The sequence below is a fragment of the Haemaphysalis longicornis genome, unplaced genomic scaffold, assembly GCF_048455015.1.
Source record: "Haemaphysalis longicornis isolate Haplotype H1 unplaced genomic scaffold, Haemaphysalis longicornis Haplotype H1 scaffold_2, whole genome shotgun sequence".
NCBI lineage: Eukaryota > Metazoa > Arthropoda > Arachnida > Ixodida > Ixodidae > Haemaphysalis > Haemaphysalis longicornis.
The window spans coordinates 142,234,166-142,249,011 of NW_027526295.1; the positions used below are offsets into that span (position 1 = coordinate 142,234,166).

The 14,846-nt window shown below is 46.2% G+C and overlaps 1 protein-coding gene across 2 annotated transcripts in view; it reads right to left on the minus strand.

The window, feature by feature from the left end:
- Epac (Exchange protein directly activated by cAMP) overlaps positions 1 to 14,846 on the minus strand; it is an 841,204-nt gene that overhangs the window by 405,186 nt on the left and 421,172 nt on the right. For both annotated transcript variants that reach the window (XM_077698340.1, XM_077698341.1), the window contains exon 6: positions 9,710 to 9,798. In XM_077698340.1, the coding sequence (XP_077554466.1) occupies positions 9,710 to 9,798 (89 nt within the window). The remainder of the gene's footprint in view (positions 1 to 9,709; positions 9,799 to 14,846) is intronic.

Consider the following 14,846-nt stretch of genomic DNA (forward strand, 5'->3'; position numbering starts at 1 on the left):
TTTTGGGAAAAAAACTCCTCGTGCTACTCCTCCTACTTCTCCTATAGGGCACGTGCAAGAACGTTCGTACTTCCAGAATGCGAATGCGCGCGGTCATCATGTCTTCGCGGCCACTCACACAATGGCGCTGCAATCGCCACCAAACACCGAATTCACATGGAAAACATCATTTGGGTTACCTTCAAACCAGTATGCTGTAAGCAATGTGCAAAATAAAGGTGGAATGTATGTGTGACGCGGGCCAAGGCAACATGTGTTGGCAGGATGGATGAAAGAGGAACATCGGCCGCGCTCGCCTGCTCGAGCCTGAGTGTTTTATTGCTTCCACGAGAACCCGAGTCTGGGTCCTGCTTTCCCTGCTTGATTCGGCACAAGCATTTCTTAGTGCTGTGTAGTCGAGAGTAAGCCGAGCTATTACCCCTGTCAACCCCTGCGCCTTAATGTCAGCTAAAAGGTCGTCCACCTCCAAGCACATGCGGTCAGTCCTGCCGCGGCCGCGTCTGTCGGGATAAATAACGACAGCACATGGCAATTAGTGCGACCGCGCTGCACAGTTTAGTACTGGCATAAATGAAGACAGACAGGTAACGTTACTAAACAAAAAAACGAGAACTTCGATGCAACCAACAAAACAATGAATGTTTATGTAGCTATAATGGTGTTAATAGCTGCGGAACAGTTCACCGCCATTTATAAAGTTCTGGTAGGAAGTCGGGCAGAACAGTGTCAATCTACACAATGATTTGTACCTTAAGAAAGTATATGGGAACCTGACATGAAAATTAAAGTATGTAATATAACGAAGACTTAAAAGAAATATTAGCCAATACCTAGTTACATAGACCGCTGTAAAGGGGTGGACAAGACGCGGTGCTACGCTTCGGCTATGTCGTCGTATGCCGAAATATTGCTCCGTGTACGCTACGTGGCTTTGATGCCAAAAAAGACGTGTTGATACATTTATGTTGATTGAACGTCGGGGAAGGGTTTGCAAGAGGCTTCATCGTCTGCAAGAACCTCAAGATTGGGTGCTTCGGTCACTATTACTACATTTACAGACTCATTATGCGTATTTTATACCTCGAATGAAGGCCCGAAGAATATTCTAAAAAGACAGCTAGGTCAGTTGAGGCCTTGTCTGATTGATGAAAAAGGCAGCAATGAAGCGGGAAGTAGTGTCGGTGCTTTGTGACAGTGTCACATTGCGTTTTAATTCAACGTGATTCGCCAAGCGCTGAACTGTGAAACTAAGCTACTTGTAGCGGAGTGTATGGCATCTGATTTTCTTGATTAGTCCAATATGCCCCTGACCCTGTAGAGCGCATGCCAGGCAAGAAAGAGACGGCACCATATGTCTTGTTGCAGTCGGTGTGCGATTTATTGTGCGCGTTGCTCGTCCTCTTCTCGAGGCCAGCGTGGTGGATAATGATGATGGTGATGGGCGTTGCAGTGGTGATGATGTTGGCTCTACAATCTTTTCCCATGCACGGGGTGTGTTGGCTTTCAAGAAATGGCGAACGATCGTTCTGAGGGCTGCAGCATGGTTTTCACCGAGCTAGATTTTAGTTGTGCGGCAGATCTGTGCTTTCGAACTGGATTCCCGTTATCCACCTTCTCCTCCCCTTGCTTGCTGCCACTTTGTTCTTTTGCCCATTTTTCTTTTGTCCGTTTGTCTCAGAGGATTTTTCGAAAGAAAACGAAGTTACGCTTTTTTCTCGAAAGGACACTGGTAGTGTTAATAAAGCTAATAGTGCGAAGGTGATCGCAACGTAAAAATAGGAAGGCAGAGTACTGGAGAATGGTCAACGCCAGAGACAAGGAGCTTTTTGAGTCAGTAGGCTTGCTTTGTGTTCGCTTCCTTGTTGCGCGTACGCCGCAGATGCATCAAAATAAACCGTACAAAGTCACCTTTGACGTCAAAAGATGCTTGCCTTCAAAATCTCCTGCGCAGCTACCGAAAAATAGGTGCTTTCACTTGATGTATTCTTTTAGGAGGACCGTCTGGCTACAATTTGGCAAGCGCGCCGGCTTCAGCTGCAAACCGCCATTTAGGGCTGTCATCATGGCGATTTTATTTATCAGCTATCTGCATTTATGTACGGTGGATGAACACCGAGAAAGAGTGCGCTGAAGTGGAATGCCGTTCCCTCTAACGCCCAGGAAATGCGCAGGTGACTCAGAGATGACAGAAGTCAGCGTCTTCTCTGTTTTGCGCGTGTTTCCTTCATGGCCTACAGTTATTGCTACGTGCAAAAATAGTCAGTCTCTAGGTTTCTCCGGTATAGCTTGCAGCGAGAGAAATTTTTAAGCTGAGAATCTAAATTACAGACACTCCCATACACATTGAGACCTTAAAGCTTGACAGATTCTTCGCACTGGTAGAAGTGGAATTTCACGTAAGTAGTGCTAGCTACACAATAATTCGCAAAGTCGACAAGACTACATGGCTGCACGTGTTCAACAGCACCGAAATCATGGGCGGATCTTGTAGAAAGAGACCTTAGTGTGCACCCGGAATTGGGGAGCAGCTGATAAGCTGTGGATAATTGCGTGCGCACTGGAGGATCTAACCTAGAAATGATTTGTCGCTGCATGGTGCACTGCCGCCGGATTAGGACCATTTTGCTAGTTGCCCAATGATGTCTCAATAAATCGCGGAACTGATACGTAGGGAAGTGCTTGGATCGGCATCAGCTTTTTCTATCTAGGGGCTCATACCAGGAGCCAGTGGACAGCATCCCGCTGTTCACAACCATGAATGTATTTTAACAGGCTTCCCCAGTCTCATTAAAAATCTTCGTGGTTGTGTCAATTGAAGTGCGATGATGATGATGATGATGATGATGATGATGATGACATGAGCATTGGATCATGTATACTTGTTTCACAGCAATGATGAACGTTGTGCAATTCCGGTAAAGCGTAAACATAATCGATTAGCTCGGAACAACTGCAGACATTTTCTACCTTCCATTTCTATTGACTTCGGGAAATCAAACACAAATATTACCCCTGCGAAATTGAAATTGATTGAAAAAGAGCAATGAAAATGTAATACCATGCGGAATGTTGTAATGACAGTAGTAAACAGGGTGACCGCATAAAGCATGCTTGATGGAAGATTGAACTTTCGCAAGCTCTAACTTATTATGCTGATTATGCTCAACATTATGCCGTTAAGCAGTTGTCGTACGATGATGGGATAAACGACCGCAGGGCCCCAAGGCCATTTTGATGTCACGCACTGGCGCATGTAGCTTTGCCAGGTGACTTACTAAGGATTTTTAGTCATGTCGGTCTAAAAATCTAAATTCGGACGGACCTTCAGCACCGCTTTCCGCTTGGTATTTAGCTTTCTGCACCCAGCTTGTTATACCCTGAAGCAGCATTGTATGTGCCCAACGATTGTGATACGAGGAGCATTAGACATTTAAGTTGAAAGGTGTACCTAACCTTATCAAATGTTCTAAAACTACTGGTGGTAACGTTGTATATGTTTGGAAATTTATGCTCAAACAACTAAACCACGAAATTTAGGGGGGTTACCCCAAATGTAAAACTGGTTTTTTAAGCGCGCCCTTATTTTGAGTTGGCGAAATACCCAAAATATTCCGGGATTATTTAGCATCCGCCAAAATCTTGAATGCGAATGATGGAGGGATCCCGTTTCGAAATCATTGACGCTCTGTTGACTGCGAGCAACAATGACAGCGCGTCGCCGCTATGTCTGTAGTCTTCGCAAAAACAAGTGCTTATCCCGTCTTAACCCAAATGTTTTCTTTTTCATGCTGCTGCTTTTCCGTGTTTGCCCAGTGCGAGACTATGTTTGATTACTGGCTGACAAGAAACAATTCTTTTGCCTCGTCCTGTCGCAGGTTCGCGTCCCGTGTTTGAGCTGCTTGTTATGCCACTCAGGGCTATGCGGCGTCTCCGCACTTGGCTCATCAGCATATCCCACGTCTTTGAAGTGCTCTCATGGCAGCTGCGCCATACCTAGCGTATCCCGATGACGCGTACTCCCCGAATAACAAACCACGCATGAACGGCGATGAAAACAAACGAGAGAGGGGGGGGGGGGGGGGTGCGATAAAAGCGACGCGTCAACTCACACGGGGTACAACGAGATGTGCAGTACAAGTGACGACGCCGGCAAGAAGGCGTAGAATGTGCCACTGCTAAAACAACACCCCCGTGCATTTCGTATGGATCATTAACCAGCGAAAGTGTTACGGGCGGGCGGTGTTTGCCAGTATGCTACTCAGTATGGATCATTAAACTTTTTCTAATTATACACTGCGTGTCCGTGCTATTTTCTTTCGCTCCCGTTCCTCCTCGCTACGCCGCTGATCGTAAACGGCCTGCTCCTAGGCAACATGTATTACACGTGGCCCACCCATGTCGAAGTCACGTGCGGCCGGTGTTCGCAATTGCAACGTTCATGCTGCTCCGCCCGCACCGCCACATGCCCCTGCTTGCCTTTGTGGCTTGAGCTGTGCTCCACGTAAGAGCTCTCTGTGCAATTTCTCTGTTGCGAGAGAGATGCTTCCTTGCTTACTGCGATGAACCGTTCTCACTTACCAGTGTCGGTAGATGAGAGAGTGTAGCTACGTCATCTTTAGCTCAACAATCTCTTCCCCTTCATAACTCATCTTCACCATCGTTTTTTCGAGCATACGCGTGGGTTGGCACCGGAACAGTTTTTTTGCGTGCACGAGAACAGCGGCTTTTCATTTCGCTTAGCCGTATAAAGCTTCGCTTTAAAATACTTGGGGTGTCCTGACGTGTACATCTCACTTACAGGAACAAAAGGGTCGCAATCATTTTCTTTTATCGCTAGACAACGCTGATGCGCGTGCATATAGGATTGCAATTGATTTTTCTTTGTCTTTGTTTCGAAACGTTACAATAAATATTACGAACACGAGGAGCCAATCCGCAGAAGGTTTGGCAACATACATAGTAGGCTGAAAACTGCAGCTAAACAAAGCTCCTTATCAGAGACTAAACTACGGTACCAATTACAACAGAGAGCTGAACAGGTAGCGGTTCACGTTAAGTTTATCACGAACATGGATGGTGCGATGATACAGAGTTGCAAAATTAAATTGAGTCGAAAGGAGGTAGATCACGGCTAGGGCAAGCAAGGAGTGGCCGCTGCAGATGCCGTTCAGTTGTCAAAGGCGTTCAGGTGAATTGGAAGGGTGGCGGGCCGGTGATTACTGAAGGCCGCAACAGAGAATTTTCACATTTGTATCCTTGCAAATATGGGAAACACTTTACAATCATGGTCATTGCGGGTAGACAGCCAACCGACAGAATGTGAGCAAATTCAAGCAATGAATCGTTATGAGAGAGGGTGGCAAAAAAGACGTAAATATGTTCTTTGCTTTGCTCGCGCATGTTCCGAAATTTATTTGTTTCTCACACGGCAAATTGCATTAGGCGGCGAAATTTAAGGTTGCTTTTATTGAATTAGTCTGGTTAGCTGTGTGAGCTGCCCAATGGTCGACGCATAATCGACTATTGCCAGAGTGAGAAAATACATGCGCGCAGTCTTGCGCCACTGTTAGAAACATACCAACGTCACATTTTTTGGTGTACCAGTACTGACGCATTTATGTGTGTGGCGCAAACTAAACAAGGACCAAACGTAAAGTTTAGATACTTTCAACAACAGGCTTTGTCAAATGCATTACTGAAGAGCGTTTGAATGTTACGACGTGTGCACAAGAGGAAAGAAAAAAAAATGGTCGCATTTTTCTCCAGCTTTGTTAATACAGAGGAACCCCACTGTTACGTCCACCAGAATTAGGACGACCCGCTTCTTACGACGGATCACCGCGGTCCCGGCAAACTCCCCATAGAAACAATGCATTAAAACCCCCGACGGTATGACGCTCGGGTGCACGCCATGCGCTTCATACGAGGAACCCTGGCGTGGATAAACCGGCGTATTTCCAATATTTTAGACCGCTTCGCCGCCTCGTCGCGACCTTTATTCTTAACCCCCGTTCGACGCTGCTTGGTGTGCAAAGGTCCGCATGCAGGCGAGACCACTTGCTGAACCGACACAAACAAGCAGGACTGGTACTCGTGAGCGGGAATTAAACTTCGACGGCCCAACGCGGTGGCAGGACGCCAAAGTGCCAACATCGAGAAGTCACATTTCAGGGTTCAAGTGGCCGGTGCACCATGAATTTGAAGCTCCCGTCGAGCCGCCGACGATTGCGAAAACACAACGACGCAACACCACGGCGATGACTGAACATCCAAGTTTCTTCCTTTCACGACGCTATCTCCCCCTCTCTCAGCTCTCTGCTTATCCGTCATTCAAAGCGGTGCTGTCACTCCACTTTTTTTTCTTTTCGAAGGTGCCTAAATTCACGCGCGTCCGCCGCAAGGGCGGATACACGTATACGTTGGCACCGCCATGTTGGGTCACTCACTGGCCACCTCCTGAAGTCACTGTAGCGATACCACGCTTAAATTTTCGCCGCAACACGATTCCCTCGCGAAGTTTGAATCATCTTCTCTATTTAGCGTCGCTGCGTCTTGTGGGAAACGAAAACACCTATGTGTTGAGCTCTTTGACCAAATAGCGACGGCACGGGACCGTTCAAAGCGTGTCTCCACCCTGTACGGGAAATTTCGTTTTTTTTTTTGTCGTCTCCGCCTTGCACTATCGTCCGTTTTGCTTAGCCTTGGTAGTTTCACACTCGCGTTTCCCCTCTCAATTTGCTCGACCACGTCGGCCTTATCTAGTGCGTGCAAGCCGCGGGGCTGGCGGCTAGCTCGGTCGCCGTGGAGGTAACGGGGGCACAACATAGGTGTCTCGTTTTTGAAGTTGGGATTTCAGATAAGGGTTCGCCAATCAGGCGAGAACGCGCTAAATATAGTAGTTTAAATGCGGTCAACACGCGGACAACTATGTTTTAGAGCTGGCCCCTATTACCTCCCTCCTGCCCATAACAAGCCACTGTAGGGCAAAATTTGAAGGTTTTTCAACATTTCTCGCGTTTTAACCGCTAACCCGTTTGGCTTGATTTTTTTTATTTCCAGCCTCGGACCTTTGAAAAATTTTTCTCTCTGTTTGCTTTAACTTTTGCATGCTATGAGCTTAGAAAAGAAGAATTCAGCTTTTGGTGTAAGTAAGTAACGATATACAGTTATGACATCTAATTAGGTAATCATGTAATTAAAATTTAAAATTGCAGGACAAAAAAATTGACTTGTTTTCCTGAATTCTGAAAAGCACTGAGCCCACGTTCAAGAAATAAAGCTGGTGGTGCAAGTATTTTTAGATTTGCAGCCGTATCGTCAAAGTAGGACTTGGATTCCTTGAGGTCAACCACACGTCAGCCTGGTCTTCACGGCAACGCTTTCCTTTATCTAGCGTTCAGCTGTACAAAAAAAACGAAGAATGTTAACATCTACCGCAGGGCAGGGGCATCTTTGAAGAACTATTTCCTAGACAACTAGATGTTTTGATTTTGTTCTCGATGTGCTAGAGGAATTTTGAGTAATGTCCTCAATAAAAGAAGGACCCCAGGGCCTAAATGGTAAAAAAAAAACGTCTTTCGGGAGTGAGATGTAGCAGAGCGAGTTGCCAAAAGCTAGTAATTGCAACTTGAAGAAAGTTGCGTTTTGTCTTCATGGTACGTTTAAACTGGAATTCAGGAAACCGCTTTCACTATGACAAAGAATATTCGAAACCTGGCGAACCATGCACCACTGGCTATTTTAAAGCGAAAGCACCCCTTTGGTGCCTCTCGAAGCCAGAAGTGCATCTAACCATCCCGGGAATAACCAAGAAAGCGGATGTTCCACCACAAGGTATCCAACAGCTATCTATACACTTTTAACATGAAGCCTACAGAGACCGGATTTATCTCTGTACTGATTTCTCAGTAACAAACTCCAGTTCTGCGGGAGCTGTAATCGTGCCAGCCAGATCGGTAGACATTCAATTCAAGCTTTCGAATTTAACAACGTCAACTGCATCCGAACTCACAGCTATTCGTGAGGGTCTTCTGTACCTAAAATAAGAATTAATACAAAAGTGGGCTCTGTTTTGCGAGTCCAGGCCAACTTTCCAGTGTTTGTAGCCTGCTCTTCGCCGCGGCCCGTACGACCAGCTTATGGCCGATATTCGTCAAGAAAGTTACTTCCTAGTAAGGCATGGGCACAATATTATTTTTGAATGTCTCCCAAGCCACTGCGGCATTTCTGGGAATGAATGTGCAGACAAAGGGGCTCATCATGCCCATGAAAGTGCCCAATTGGCCGACATCGCACGTTATTGCGCCATGATGTTGCAAGGTCCCTGCGCTTCATCGCTCGCAAAATCACGCTTACTCTTTCGAATACGCCGGAGTTTCGAAACTCCCGCCTGTACTTGCTGGACCCCGACCTGCAGCGCCACTTACCCACCAACATGCCACGCTCGGATGCCACCCTTCTGTCCCGCCTGTGGATATGAGTTGCTTTCACCAAAGCTTACTCTTTCACTATCGGCACGACTGGCAGCCCTGCTTGTGACGTATGTGCCACGGACGAGACAACAGAACACATCTTGTGTCACTGTGCCCGGTTTGCAACGCAGAGACTGCACCTGTCAAACGCACTTTGGAAACTCGACAACCAGCCATTAGCTGCGCAGACTGTTTTGTGTCGCAGGCGTTGCCTATCACAGTCCCAAAAGGCCAGCAAAGCATGACTTCGTTTTTTAAAGGACACAGGCTTATCTGAACGATTGTAGAGACACCGTTTACCATTGCCCATTCGCCATTTGGTTAGTTTACCTGTTCAGTTTAGGCTTTATTTTCGCCCATAGTTTCGTTTCTGTAGTTACCTTTAATTTTCCTTTTCTTGCTCCTCAAGCGCCATTCCCTGTCTCTTCAATACCCTTTCTTTCTTTTTAAATCCCTCCTTCCTCACTTCCCATGCGTAGGGTAGCCAACCGGACTTCATCCTGGTTAACCTCACTGCCTTTCATGCACTGTATTATACTTCCTGTCTTAGTGGGACCTATGGTGTCCCTTCAAAAAACTAATGCGTTTCCCCATGGACCGGATGGTGGACCGAAGAGCTCTGATAGCATTTCTCGGCACACGGCACGTGCTGAAACCGAGCTTCCATTGTGCATGAACGGTTCCTTAAAAATCGCGCGAAACGAACGGTTCTAGATCATACAATGCACGCATTGATCACGAAGAAGGAGTGCAATAGTGTACCTTTATCTCATAAGCCACGTATCTGTACACATTTAGATCGTTACTAGATGCGTTTACTCACTGTGAAAAAACTGGTCGCATGGGTTCGTTTTTCGTTTGCAATTTGCGTCGTTGGAGGTTTCGCGGTTAGTTGGACGCACCTTCAGCGATGTTTCGACGCACTTTTAGCAGAGGTTTTGACACACTTTCGACGCAGTTTTGATGTTACAAAGATTTCTGGCTTCTTTCAACTTTATTTAGGAAGGGTTGGTAAAGTTTTAAATACAATTTTAAAGGCACCGCTTTAAACAAACACGCATAAAAAAATCAGTCATGCTTTACATTTACTATCTTTGCCCATATAAAGCAGCTTTTCCGTGGCGCTCTTCGCCCTCAGTCGGCATTGCACCATGAAAACCCAAGCGACATCATCAAACAAATCAGGCTACGCGGCGCAAATATTTGGAACTTCATTATTAGGAATAGGCGAAGCTTACCTTAGAATGTCCCGTGTGGGTCACTTGAACATCTAGAGAGCCCGCCAACACCGTGTACCAGTTTGAGCCACGGTCGCCTTGGCGGAACACTGCGGGAAAAAAGAAGCAAGACACGTCAGTTCTGTCTGCCATGTCAACATACGTATACTATTGAAAGACTCGTGGCAAAAAATTGCCAAACACACGCACACGCATAAACACACACAAATATATATATATATATATATATATATATATATATATATATATATATATATATATATATATATATATATATATATATATATATATATATATATATATATATATATATATATATGTATGTAGCGAATCAGAATAAGAAATGAGGGGCTCGTCGAATTAAGACAGAAATACGGTTTGGCATTAAAGAAAACCTCGGAAAGCAAAGGGGAAGATTTAGTAGGTCATTGAAACAGATAAAGAATTTGGAAAGACAGAAAGAAAGTGGAGAAAAAATGCCCGCCAGGTGGGATCCGAACCCATGACCTGCAAAATACCGATCTGGTGCGATGACCACTACGCTACCGGCGAGGCTATTTTTCGCTCCACTTTCTGGGGTATTTATGTAAAGATATTTTGTTTCCTGCACTTGGGGGTGGTAGCCAGCACCACTCGGAATACTCGGGGTGAAGGGGACTTCTGTTTAACCCTCGGTCCGTGACTCAAGTGTCTACGCCACGTCGAGAGTGGTTGACCAGCGTTGAACCCTCTTAAGCTCCCTATGGCACCAAGACTGCCAGAACAGAGGCCTTCGCTATGCATGTAGCGAATCAGAATAGGAAATGAGGGGCTTGTTGAAGTAAGACAGAAATAATGTTTGGCAGTAAAGAAAACCTCGTCTTTTTGTCTTTCCAAATTTTTTATCTGTTTCAATGACCTACCACATCCTCTCCTTCGCTTTCCGAGGTTTTCTTGACTGCCAAACCTTCTATATATATTATTTTGTGGTACATGCACAATTTCAGCATAGTGCGTAGTGAAACAGTAGTGTTTAAGTTACTAAATGTTCAAAGTTTTCAATACTTGTACAAATATAATACGGCCTCAACGCACCCAGAAAAATTCTAGACAGCAATCGTGACCGCTCTGGCATGCCCCAAAGGGGCGGGCACAAGTGAATATCAAAAGGACAATGCTCGGTGGCCACATATGTCCTGCTGCTTTTTCTGTTGTGTTCTGCATGGACGAACACATGCTGCGGAAAATGCGAAGTAGAATTCGAACTCAACATGACTCGTTCAGGTCGTAGTTATGCTATTAACAAGATATCGAGAAATATTCGGAATATAATAAACCGTTGTAAATAGCATTTACGGATCATGACGCAGCATTTGACTTGGTGCCCACTTTAGCACTGATTAAGGGGTACAGGTTCATGGAGCCACGAAGACATAGATCGTGCTGTCCCAGTATATATGCTACGGTTGCAGGGAAACTGTACTGCACCACCAGAAAACTCTTAAAGGAGCACTGACACAAAAATTTTGCATCTTGTTTTTTTTGTTGCGATAAGTAGCTAGTGACCTACTTATAACCTGTAGAAACCTCATTTGCTTCAGCGTGTGACGGTTGTTTAATTAGAGGCATTTTCAATGCGGCCAGTCGCAGTTTCGCTTTCAGCGAGTGCCGCGAAACGATGGATTTTGTGGATTTTGTGTGAACAAAGCTGACCACGTGACCGTCGGAGGGATATCACAGTTACAGAGCAGAGCCGCCGTAGCACTGTCGAATCCGCATCGACGGCAGTTTCTGCGAATGCCCCCCCGTACTGATCTCGTGAGGCGCCTAATTAAAAAGCGACCGTGGATGTGACGCAGGCGCTGCTAGTGCAAATGCTACCGCGGCTAACGAACGACGCGCGACGCTCGAGACGGTGGGTGGCAAGACGCGCGCTGGGAGCAGCCGGCCGGTCTGCCTACAGGTCCGCCTACAGATGTGTTCGGCTTAGCACTGCGGCGGATATTCGAGTGCCGCTCTCGTAAGCGGTGCAGATGACAATTTTTAATGCAACCCGCCATGGCATCATTAACTCCTTTCTCATGTAAGCCACCATGGTCAGGACTTGGGGACAATTTCGTGCAGCGGTAACAAGCTATCACTCGAGCTACCTGCGCCGGCGTGGGCCACTTCGCGGCCGTGGCCGCCGCCTGCACAGCGACCGTGCGGCTTGCTCAGTGGGCTTTTCGTACCTCCGGCGCGTTTCCGCATCGAATGGTAATAAACAGTAATAGAAACAGAGTGCCTGGAATCGCTGTAGAACTTTGGTCGCGGCCAGCTGCCCGATGAGCTGACGAAATCACGGCGCCTCCGCCGCCAACGATCGGGTCGTTCGTTCTCGAGAGCAGAAGCTCCGCCCTCCGGCCCTCCGATTGGAGCGGCGAGCCGGCAGTGCGGAAGCGGCAAACACAAACTCGTGACGTGTTTGGATGTTGTTTATTTACACTTGCGCGTGGTCCTCTGCTGGCCGCTCGGTTGCGTTTCGCACACTTCAAAATTGATTTTAAATATGTTCTAGGCTGTATTCACCGCTGATATTTTGCAGATGATGTATATGTGTTCCCACCAATCTATCTCCGAAGTTATCTCGCCTTCAAAATTTTGTGTCAGTGCCCCTTTAAGTTTCCGTTACGGAAGGGGATCAGGCAAGGGCATGCAATATCTACTGAAATATCTACAGCCCGTGTGGAGGGTGTGTACTGAAAGCTTAAGTGGAGGAAAACAGGGAAGCGAATAAATGGAGAAGATCTGAACCACTTAAGGTATGCAGATGACATTGTTTAAGTCAGTCAAACCTGTTCGAAATTACAGAACATGCGGCGCAAATTGTGGTCGTATAGGTTGGTTGCAAGGTTATAATGAACACCAAAAATTGAAAGGTTATGTTCAATACGGAAACCAAGAAACGCACCTTCAATGTCAGTAAATTTGCGCTGCTGAGCACGAGGTCACGGGTTTGATTCCCGGCCGCGGCGGCCGCTTTTCAGATGGAGGCGAAAAGCAAAAATGCCCGTGTGTACGAGATTTCGGCGCACGTAAGATCCCCAGGTGGTCAAAATTAATCCGGAGCCCTCCACTACGGCGCGCCTCATCGCCTGCGTTGCGTCGGCGCGTTAACCCCTACAATCAATCATCAATCAATGTCAGTAACTAAATCCTGGAGTGTGAGAGCTATTATGTCTGTCTTAGGAAAGTCTTAAAGGGACTCAGCAGCACTTCCGATAAACGCTTCCACTATTTTTTTTTTTTGCGGCTGGAAGCATTGTGAAAGCTATAAGTACCGCCAGCACGGAGCGGCACTGCGTGGTTTGCTCGTGGCAGCAGATCTGCCTTCGCTTATGCTTTGCTTTTCTGGCTTCTTTAAAAGTAGCTATAGAATGTGTTTATTGCTGAAACTGAAAGAAAACTGACGAAGAGCCGCTACACCGCTGTAATGGCGTAATTTAGCGCTCGAAGAACGGGAAGACGGGGAAAGGGAGAAAAGTTTCTTGAGGAATTTTGTAAGTTATCTGAATGGCATATAGTAGTAGTTTTTGGCTGAGGTACCTTGTGACTGCCTATTCTAAGTTGCGGATGTGTTTTTTTACTACGTTCTGAGAGCCTTTAGTTTGAGCAAAACGTTTAAATAAGTGTTTCAGCGCTCCTATAAGAGTAAATTAACGCGGAATAAGCATGGCGGGGGCTGCATTCGGGGGACATTTGGATATCTTGAATAGTAAGCTTTCTGAGTCCCTCAAAGGTTGGCATACAACCAATGCATTTTTCCGGTAATGACGTATAGGCCAGGCACTCGGCGTCCTACAAGCTATTTAAAAGGAAACTTATAGCGGACCAAAGGGCCAAGGAAAGAACATTGCTAGGGGTCACAATTAGGGATAAGAGAGCAGCTGCGTGGGTTCGGGACCGGGACCACGTGGGAGAGACCTTAGTTCACATTAAGCGTAAAAAATGGGCATGGGCGGGGCACATAATGTGCTTAAGGGACAACAGGTGAACAATCCCTTTAGCGGAGTGGGTGTTATGGACCGTAAACACGTTAGGGGTCGGCCGAGGGCTTAATGAAGGAATCAACCGCGAAAATTCGGGGGCAGAGGGTGGGCTCAGCTAGCACACGACAGAAGTGGCTGGAGATCTTTGGGACATGCCTACCATGTGCTGTCGACACAACCAGGTTGATGATGATGACGGTTACTCGTAATGAGACATACTGTGCTTGGACAATTGACTCCTTAAGGACATTCTCTACTATCGTTTTACGGCAATTTTGCACATCTTCTAACTGTATGTGGGTAGCATTCTTTCACTGAAGTGTGAAGATGTAACCACCTTGGCTGTTTTTTTGTTTTTGTGAGTAAAAGTTCGTTGCTGTGGGTTGTTCTGGAGCCTTGAAGACACTGGACTAATTGTGATGGCCGTAAAATGCAAGCAAGATATTGTCTGATGCATGCGGAAAGATCTCTGGTACGAACATGAGTGTAATGCACTCTGCCGTTAGGAAGTACTAAAACCAGAATACGGTAGACAAAAGCCGCTTCAGTGGCAAACGTTGCAATCTTTGTTTGGGTGTAATAACTCCCTCACGGGTTGGCGACGCATCCAAGAGGCCTAGTGGAATCGCAAGATGGTGCTTCTACGCTGGTCTACGATCTTACGGAACATATTTGCAAGTTATAAGCGCGATTTTTTGCGAAAATTGTCTTCTACGTCTCCACTGCCTGGGCCTATGAAAGTTTCGGTTACGGTTTGCATGTTTTGTTTTTAAATAATGTCTTCGTTACAGCGCTTATGATCACATTCTGAAACGTTCGAGTAAGACAAGCATTAAATGTTTTTTTTTATCTCCCACATGAGCACAAAACCAAAACTTCTTGGGTGACATAGTAATATCCGGTAGCATGTATAATTGGGATATTTAATATGTGACTAATTCAACCCTACAGTTGCCCAATCACATCTCACCGACGATCTCACGTCTACAACCAAACTAATGAAAATAAAAATTCCCCAGAACTAAATGACTAGTTTTTCAGCATCACCCCGTTCACGTGGGAATTCTTACAATCGACGCTACCAGCTGAGAGGAGTTAAAATCACTTTCTGTATGTTTGTGATGAAGAAA